Source organism: Sycon ciliatum, chromosome 6 (genome assembly GCF_964019385.1).
Source record: "Sycon ciliatum chromosome 6, ocSycCili1.1, whole genome shotgun sequence".
Lineage (NCBI taxonomy): Eukaryota > Metazoa > Porifera > Calcarea > Leucosolenida > Sycettidae > Sycon > Sycon ciliatum.
In genome coordinates this window covers 34,479,731-34,490,071 of record NC_088648.1, presented here as the reverse complement: position 1 = coordinate 34,490,071, position 10,341 = coordinate 34,479,731, and the positions used below count along the sequence as shown (strand labels likewise).

The 10,341-nt window shown below is 45.3% G+C and overlaps 1 protein-coding gene across 1 annotated transcript; it reads right to left on the bottom strand.

Moving 5' to 3' along the window:
* Window positions 1–2,864: 2,864 nt before the first annotated feature.
* LOC135820268 (uncharacterized) lies at window positions 2,865–3,470 on the bottom strand. The gene has a single exon (XM_065333584.1). It carries the CDS (start codon window positions 3,468–3,470, stop codon window positions 2,865–2,867), a length of 606 nt encoding a protein of 201 aa, XP_065189656.1.
* Window positions 3,471–10,341: the final 6,871 nt, after the last annotated feature.

Below are 10,341 nucleotides of genomic sequence, written 5' to 3'. Positions count from 1 at the left end.
CTACGGTATCAGCAAGAGTAGGTAAGTTGGCGTAGAACAACAGCTATGCACAGCCATGTTCATCTCCTCTTCACTTTGGAAGGCAGTACAAGCACCCTTCATACCTCGACATTGCCTTGGAGTGGAAGCAAATTCACCATGAGTTTTCCAATTTGCTACAATCGATCTTGGGGTGATGATCGTGTCTTCTTGATCACCACTGCAGCCTGGACAGCCTTCGGGTAGACATGTGTCACTCTCCTGCTCAACAGATTCCTACATCTAGATTTGCACAAAGGCACACAATGAAAACCTTGGCAAATTTATTCCGTTGTTAGATTTGGTTACCGTCAGTTAACGAAATAGAGCTGCAAAACACCAAAGTAATAATTATTGTTTTCTTCCAATCAATTACACTGCTGAGCATGCACAGCATGGTGACAGCTAAGCAGTACGCACGTCATCAAGCCCAAATATGGAAGGTGTTATTTATGAAATTTGACACGGTTCCTCTTCTCTGATCGGCTCGAGACATAGCTTATCGGAATCAGTGCCCAATTCCCCTTCGGATAAGCCATACTTATTTTTGGCGTTCAGTTTCCCTTTAACGGTGCTGCCTGGATGGTGTTTGCAGATGTGGGTTGGCTCTTTGTTTTGGTATTTCCTAGTTGACTTGATTCTTTTTTTCTATTTTCTGATTGGATTTTCCTATTTATTTGATTTTTTCTATTTACTTGACTGGATTTTTCACCATTGCTTTATTTGCTTGCGCTCTTCGAATTCTTCATCCCGTGCATCACCAAATTTGTTTTCAAATAAGGGCAAACTTTTAAGTGCAGTCGGCGCTAAAACAATCCGGCCAATGCCATGGCATGGATACATGTACCAGATCTGTGATGTACAGTGTCATGGTGCCTGTCGCATGCATGCGTCAGTAGTCTGAAGGGTGTCCACCAGGGAGTAGTAAAATACAGGGAGGGGACACGCCACTAATCGTGATTTTCGATGGGTGCCTTGTGCTAGTTTTTTTATTTCGCAAAAAAAGATGATCTGCTGAATCAATCTTGAGTATTTGTCGAAAAACTAATTCCGTGAATAGGTCTATCCATCTCATGGAACAGCATTTGTTTTGCTCTTGTGATGCATCTGTGCCATCGTCATATGGAAAGGTACCACCCTTCCAAAATTCGTCCCAATCGACGGCATGGAGCAATAGAACGAAGGTGATTTCCTTGAGAACAATACGTGTACGATTGGAGATGAAAAGCGAGTGCACCGATTTCCAAGTCGAAAAATCTCTAGGACACCACACGATCGGCACTAATTTCTTCTCAGTTGTGATCAACCAGTACTTCTCTACCTTCTTTGCGATGATGAGCATTTCATATTATGGTATGTTAGAGATTCGGGAGTTCACTTTTAGGAAGGAAATGTTCCTAAGTTTGTCAAGGATTGAAATGCGGGCTACGTCGTCGTAAACAGCTTGTATCGACACAGGAAAAATCCACGGCACGCAGGGATATCTCCCAAAGTGATACCACTCTTGCTGGACTTCTATCCTGACATAGTGGTAGTTTGGTCGACTACCAAACTTTGTGAAGGCAGACAATTGATTATAATTGTTGGAAATTCTCAGCGTGGAGTTTCTACGGGCTGCAGTAGGAGTCTCTTTGGCGGTAGGAATTTTTCTACTCCCTGATCGAGAGAATCCTGATCCGCGCGCGTGTCTACACACTTCGGGACCCATAGCACAGTGGGTTGGTCAAAGACCATGATTGAGATACGAGAGGTACCTGGTTCAAGTCCTGCCTGGGAGCGGTTTTTCCAGCCGTGCTGCTACCCACAGTCAACTGGGAACTTGTGGCCAGGCACAAGAGGTACATGGATGCAGCTAATGGGGTCGTTTTCGGCACTTGTGCCAGTGGTTGTGGGACTTATCCACTCACCCCCACCGTTAGGCGCTGCATCTGCCGCTAGGGTTTATCGGGTGTTAGGGGCCGTCGTGAGTTCCCTTTGGGAACGGACACGATAATTTGCTCTTACTCTTAGTACCCCAATCTCACCCGCCGGGTGAAAACGGTGCTGAGGCAATCGTCAAACTAGCCGTACAAGCTCGTGACACCTCCCTGTAATTTACTACTCCCTGGTGTCCACAGTAGCAGCGCCATGCATGAGCACAGGGGTGAAAACAGACCGCGCTGCACTCTGCCTGCTGAGTCTAGCAGAGCACCGAATGTGCAGAGTGCAGACCCTGCAGCAGCAGACCATGTACCATACACTAGGCTAATAATTATAGACTAGTGTAGTAGTAGTACTAGTAGTAGAGTACTAGCACTAGAACTAACTAATACACTGTAATAATATTATTACTTGTAGAAGTAGAAGTGGGAGTGCGTGCGGCCACATACAGCTACTGGTAGCTAGCACAGCATTCGCCGAATTTTTTTGACGACGACTGCTTAACTTCATTGACTGAGTACTCAACTGTCTAGTAGTGAAGTGACGCCATACTCCCATAGGCGTATAATATCTGCTTTCTTGCTCGTTACAATTACAAAGCGGAGGACGCACTGTGAACCAGTGCTCCTATTTTCTTGACTACAAGCTGCATCGGTTGACTGAGCCAGCCCTAGGCCTAGGTCTTGCGATCATCTGTCAGGAGCACCGTTTTCAATACAGTGCGTCCCCCGCCTTGTAACACACTGTCAGCCGATCAACATGCATGCTAGAACCAAACGCACAGGTAAGCAAACACATAACATACGGAAATACCTGGAAATGAGGTTTTATATGCGGTTGGAATATGACAAAGAATAGAGATGTTGCGCACATCACACCACACGGCTGCTTGAAGACACACGCACCCACACACTATCAGAGTGTTATCAGCCTCCAGCTCGCTGCCAGCGTTCTATCATGGCGTACCTCTGTGTCCATTCTTTGGCTTTCCTTTCATACAAGTCGGGACTTGTTGTGAACATCGCTGCATCTTCATCATCCGGGTGCGCGGCGCACGAAAACGGATCACTCAACATTTTAAAGATGGATTTGAGGATACGCCTTACTCCATAAACGAACCAGAATCCTTTGTCGAACGGTAACCCATTCAGTATACAGTAGGTACATGCACGACCATCTGTATTCACTATCGGGTGCAGGGTTTTCGTTTTGAAGACTATTTTGGGATCGTTCAACGGAAAGTCGTTTGGAAACATCACGGTTAGATGAAAAAGCCCACCTTCATACGGAGTTCCTGCTGGTCCAGATATGCTTGCCGTCCAGTGAAGGAAATCGTCAGTTACCGGTGCAGCATAGATATCAGGCAGTGGATTACGCTCCAGAACCCTTGCATCGGCTTCGAGGAAAGCTCTTGCCTCGGCTTTAAGGAAAGCCCTTGACTCGGCTTCGCGGAAAGCCCTTGCCGCGGCTTCGAGGAAAGCCTTTGCCATGGCCTGCAACTCTGCCAGTTCGGCAAGGCTCTTCTCAGCCATCCTGGGCTCAACTTGATGACGAGATCGCTGTCTGACTCAAGATAAACTGCTGACTGCTGGTGATCTGTCACGATTCTAGGCGCCAGGCCAAATCCCTACAAGTAGCAATTCTGCTAGTTTAACTGTTATCAACAGAAATGGTCTACACTGTTACAGTGTAATATGCAACACCAGAGCATAGAGCAGCTGCAGAACAATTATAAATTTAATCGCAAAACAGGGAAGAACTGTACTGCAAATGCATAAATCGGCGAGTTTTAAAGCGTTCTATTTGATTGGTTTGTGCTCTGGGCGTCTGGAGTTGGACATGTTGTTGTAGATGCACGGTCTCACGGTCTTTCTGCCTGGGTTCAAGTACCATAGATTAGAACTCGCTTATTGCCGACAAGTAGCCTAAGTGCGTCCAGCACTTCCAAACACCGTATACGCGTACGTCGCACGTGTAAACTGCGGATGAAAAAGGGGTACACGTGCAGAGTCCGTGCGCCTGCACTATTCAGTCACGTCACGAACTGTACATAGGCATTGAGCACCCACGCAGCTCCGGCTGATACTTAGTAGCAATAGTATGATACTACAAACCATCAACATCCTCTTGAGCTACATGTATATGGGGAGTGTAGTGGGAAAACTACACATTGCACCATTTAATGTGGAAGAAATATCAGCTACAAGCTATTGTTGCTAACACAGCCAGCTACTGACTCTGTAGCTGGATATTATCGGCTATGAATCTAGTGGGCACTTTAGCGAACAGATGGTGGTGAGAGAAGAAGCGCTGTTTGCCAGACTTTGGCTGAGCGCGGAGTGGAACATGCGCTAGGTGTGTATATACTACGCTACTGACAGGCGCTAAGCAACACGTGATCTGGCCAGTGTTGGGGACATTCGCCCACTACATGACATCACAGATTTGGGCAGAACCCCGCCGCTTTTGTCGCAAGGCGCTAGTCTATGGCGAGACTTGTCATGAATATCACCCCCTTGCAGTCCAGCAGCTGAGCTGCTGCTGAGCTGCTGCGCTGGTGCAGGGATTGCCGAGATCAAGATCGACCCAGTGACATCAGTACAGCCAGGGCAGGGAGGGCGGGAGGGCAAGGGCGATGCTGCTAGTGTACTCCTGACTATGTACTAGTACTAATTGACTAGTACTACTAGTAATGACTACCTGCCACCTTTATTGATGAAGTTATTGTTGTTCTTATTAATTAGTGCAGTGTTTTTTGTTTTGTTATTGTTTTTCTCCTTTTGAATTGAGTTTATTGATAGAAATTCGACGAGGAGACAATAAATTTAATATGGCAATAAGTAGGACGAGCTGAAGCGACATGTGAACTACTTTATTAACAATGTAAGCGATGGAGACGATGCAAGAGACAACCTAAAGGGTAAGGAAAAATACATGTAAGAAGAAAACGGCAATGGAAAAAAAGATGATTCGAACAAGTTTTCGTACAACACTCTTCAGGAATCACCGTTGTACTAAAGAACAAAATGAGAACAAAGGAAATAATATAGCAATCAAGGTAGGGTGACACGATACAATGACAGCACTGGAATATCGAGGTGCGATTTCTCACAAAAGTGTGCAGAAAACAAGGGTATACAAGAAAGAACTAAGCGTGCAAGTGTGTATCAGCAACAAAAATAAAAAAAAGTGAGAACGAATGATAATAATAACAATATTAAACAAGAAGGTGACAAAACACATTTAGGCACAAGTGGCAACGTTGCCACACTACACAAAAGAACATTATTTGAACAATTTTAGGGTGATAACACTATCTTTCTGGACACACAAATTCGGCTTATGAATGCGCTGACAAACAGCTTCCAAAACTTGTAACTACAAAAAATAACCATGACGAGCACGGCACAAAAGAGAAAAACAGGAATCAGAATAAGTACGACAACAGTCAGTACTAGAAACCAAATGATTGTATACTGAAGACTTGTTATTACGAGACGGACGCACACAATCTCGACTCACGCGCACACCCTCACACTCACTCTCACCCTCACTCAGCTCACCTTCTCCCTCACTGTCCGAATCAGAACCTGCTCCGTCATCCACAGCGGTTTGACTCTCCTCCTCACTTGCATCGTCCTGCGTCTCACCTTCACCACCCACGCCAACCGTGAATGCCGTTGCCTTCATGTCAGTCGTCGTCCTTTCCGATTGTTTCCTTTGTATATTTACCGTGAATTCATAGGTCCGGTTGTAATCTGCTGTAGATCTCCGTGGTCTGTCATTCTCAGCTGGATTCAACAGAAAGGCCAACAACCATGGCTGCAACAACAACACCAGCTTCACATCCAACAACAACACCAGTTACACATCCAACAACAACAACAACTAATCCACAAAACAAAGCAGCCAGAGCGCTGAGTAGAACATGCGCTAGGTCAGGTGTACACTACAACTCTACTGACAGGCGCGGCCAAGCAACACGTGATCTGGCCAGTATTGGGACATTCGCCTACTACATGACATCACAGATTTGGGCAGAACCCCGCCGCTTTTGTCGCAAGGCGCTAGTCTGTGCATGTGGTGAGAGTAATCATGATTAGCTCTCCAGCTAGCAGTCCAGCTGCCGAGCTGCTGAGTCAGTGCTGACCTGCTGAGCTGGTGCATGCAGCGAATGCGAAGATCAAGGTCGACCCAGCTCAGTACAGCCAATACAGCCGGGGTAGGGACGGCGGGGGGGGGGGGACCGGCCAATGCTGCTTCGTGTACTCTTGACTAGTCCTGTGTCACTCTATGACTAGTGTGAGTGTTGCCTTGGTTGACGTACATGACTGTATCTTGTATACATCATCATGTAGTGCGTCACGCTGGCATGATTCGTGCCACAATCGTGTGCTTCTCAACTCTCTCTCTCTCTCTCTCTCTCTCTCTCTCCTCTCTCTCTCTCTCTCTCTTTCTCTCTCTCTCTCTCTCTTTCTCTCTTTCTCTCTCTCTCTCTCTCTCTCTCTCTCTCTCTCTCTCTCTCTCTCTCTCTCTCTCTCTCTCTCTCTCTCTCTCTCTCTCTCTCTCTCTCTCTCTCTCTCTCTCTATCTCTCTCTCTCTCTCTCGCTCTCTCTCTCGCTCTCGCTCTCTCTCGCTCTCTCTCGCTCTCTCTCTCTCTCTCGCTCTCTCTCTGTGTTTTTGGTGCGCAAATACATCTCTGGCGTTGATTGCGTTCTTGCTTAGACTTCTGCCGCACCTTTGTTCTCGTACTCACCAAATTATACTTATGTTGTGCAAACACTCCTTCTAGTCTGTCTCATTTTTCTCCGACATGTTTTGATGCATAGTGATTATGACGCTCATCATTCGCTCCCTTGTCACTGGACAGTTCTGTCCGTTTGGTTTTAGCAAATGCAAATAAAGGAACCAACAATAACAACAACTTCTATAGAGACCATGCTTAAGCAGTCAACGGAATTCCGCCGCCTTGCAGTTGATTTTCCCCATTTCTCTCCTCATCAATCCCTACTTGTCTTCGTACATACATCTAGATCTGCTGTTCTTTCATATGCCCCCCTCTAAGCGGTCAACTCGTGGAACTACAACAAACAATATGTCAATTTGCTTGTATAAATCCATGGTAGGGTACAATTCCTTTTCCTCCAGAGCATCCCTTATGTGAAATGCCCTCCCTGCTCACTTGAAAGGAAGTGAGGACATTAGATCATTTTCTACAGAACTTTTGCACGCTCTAAATGACCACAAATTGACTATATCCCTATATCCCCACCTTTATGAAAATGTATTTCACCAATAAAATAAGGCTTGGAATTTTTTAATGGTTCATGAATCCGCCCAGTCCACATTCCTTCTTCGTTTCTCTCAGTTTTCCTTTCCTTTCAGTTGCATCTTCCTCTCTGCTCTGTTTTATTTTCTCTTTTCGTTCGTCCCTCTTGATATTTGTACTTTGTACTGTTGAGGTAACGAACTGAAATAATAAAAACAAACAAACAAACAATCAAATGAACCCCTCGATAGGCACATTGCCTTTGGGTCATTTCATATTAATACTTTGAAGTGATAATAATAATAGTCACTCAGCGCTCCTAGAACCACTTAGTGTAGCTCTAGTGTCTAGCCGGTGCAACTGTCATAATTATACAATGACGTCATGTACATAGTGCAATGATGTACTTGTCGAAATGTCTTGTGCTTGAGAATTTCGCCTATAACAGCACTGGAGGCACAATACACTCGTTTCTCGCCAGGGTGATGTGCTGGTTGTCTGAATGTCTCGTGCTTTATTCTTTCTTGTAGATCCCTCAAGCTCTTGTGTCTGGTCGGTTGAACTGTCATAATTATACAATGACGTAGTGTACATAGTGCAATGACGTAGTGTACATAGTGCAATGACGTAGTGTACATAGTGCAATGACGTAGTGTACATAGTGCAATGATGTACTTGTCGAAATGTTGTTACAGTAACAGGAGCACAGCTGGGAAGGACGTTGGCGTAGGTTCATGCATGTCGATGACGATATTGAATTATTTGTTCTAATAATGATATTGGCAAGACCATTGGAAAATACTGTCAAACCACGATTCCAGGACGCAAAGCAACATTCCACACAACTTGTGTGCCTCAAAGATTCGAAGATCAATAAAAGGAGAAACAAAAAAAGAAGAATAAAAAGAGCGTTACTTACGAAGAGCCTTGTTGAACACGGAAAGTGTCTCAGCAAGTCGAGTACAATAGAAAAGGGAGAGCCAAAATCGATATGCCATAAACACAGGTGAGTTGGGAAACAAGGATGAACGAGAAGCAGGCAATCATACTTGATTCCGAGCAGGACTATCACCGTGGAACCAGTCATTCTTTTCCAAGTGTTTGGGTATACTACCTCTAAGTCCTCAGACAAGCGAACCTTTGCGCGTTTTTGTGTTTTTGTGTTGGTACCGCAACTTACTTCAGGAGGCTGCGAGGTACGCCCTATTTGTAGCACGATTCAACAGGGTTTCAGGGAGCCTACCGACGAGATGGTGAGTGGCACCTGTCTCAGAGGTAGGTTTGTACCAACACAATGGTGCGCGCTTCCATTTTGAGAAGGAGATTCGTCATGCTTTCATAATGTCAATGCAAGCCAAGGAGTCTCTCTCTCTCCACATGATCACGCAGCCAGCACACAGTCCTGACGTCTAAGAAAACTACCGGTCTTCTTTAGAAAGCCTCCAGAGAGATGCGTCTCTGATGGCTAAGGAAATTCGCCAGGAATAGTTACCGGCATTTTTGGGACTGTTGGCGAGAAAACTCAGGAAAAGGGTTGGGAGTGCAGGTGTGTGTGGAGGTGTTCCACAGTTCTTACCACAACATCCTGGAGAGTGGTGGCGGAAATGACTGCCCTCGACATCGTGACTCGAGAACAGCACACAGGCGCGACATCGAGATTTCCAGAGCGATCACAGCAGAGGCACTTGGGCTGTAACTGAATCCGCTCCCCTTTAGAACGGGGTTATTCCCAACACAAGTTCGGCCAATCCGCTCGACTAATCTAGTCGCATTTTCGTCTCACTACAGGAACAACTCGTCTCCACAAGAAGCTGTGATCTCTGAATCAGACGAGAATGATTCAGAATAACTGGTGTCTCTAATGATCACGTTCTTCTGGAGCAATACAAAGTTAGTTGTATTTTGGTGAGTAATGCAATATTTTCGAATGTATTGGAAGTGTGAGTTATTTTGAGTAATTTGAAGTAAAACTGGACTGTGCAATTTGTGGGGATGCTCAGCTGGAGACGTTTTTGAAGCACGAAATCATAATATTCGATGAGCTTCGAAGGTTCGTCTTTGGGCCTTTCACTTTCATGCTTTTCTTTCTTGCGGCATTAAACGTTTGATTTTTCGAAGCCTTTCAGGTCGTTCTTGAGTCCGTTCGAGGTTTCACAGGTAAAGGGAAAGGTGGTGATCCTTTGATTCAGATAAAATAGACTCGCTGATATCAAAAAGCTCATGATACCTGATTGTTCGTCTTGAAAGCCCTCAGAGTCACTACACATTCAGTACCTACCGATCCATCTTCCACACAAACACAAACCAAGCTCACTTCGAAGTGCTTTCGTTTCTTCCCGAACCATTTCCAGAGGTGTTTGGATCCCGAAATAACGTGTTCATTTTCTTGCTTCATTCTGATTTTCAATCGCGTTCTGTCAGGACGTGCGTGAGCGTCCATACAGGGAATGTTTTGATTCAGAAGCTGGTCTCTAACACTCATGCGGTTTAGATGGTCGCAACCGACCCGGGCTCTACCAACTGTGGATGGTTGTAGTAAGGTCACTGTTTCCGAACACGATGTCCTCCACCTTGTTACATGCGGTCAACCAACAACAACAGGCTTATCCCAGCGGGGAAAAAGAAGAAGATGAAAACACGTGAAGGCACAAAGCACGACACTGTGACCCGTAAAGATGTAAATCTCCTCACAACCCTCGTCTTGCGTGATCATGGTCACGTGATGGCTGAGATAGGAAAACAGACAGACCAACACGGGTCACGCTGAGACGTGCACAAAACTGCGATAATAATTGTTGCTGTAGCTCCAGTTCGGGGATCAAACCCATTTCAAACCTATTCATCGCCGACGTTGCAACCACTAATATATATTATTTGTTATGCTATAATAGGGTACCCTGTAAGAAGGCCTTAGGCCTGTGGGGATTGCCCTATCAAAAATTTGATAATAATAATAATAATAATAATGTAGTAGGAATGTAGTACTGTAGTGAAGGGGTTCCCGCAAGTGTGAATTTATACATTTCCCGAAACGTTCTTCCTCTTTTCAATTCCCTCAGTTAGTGAATATTCGCAAACCTTCTGTATATTTTCGAATGTTGCCTGACGATTACGGAAGCATGAAACACTGACTA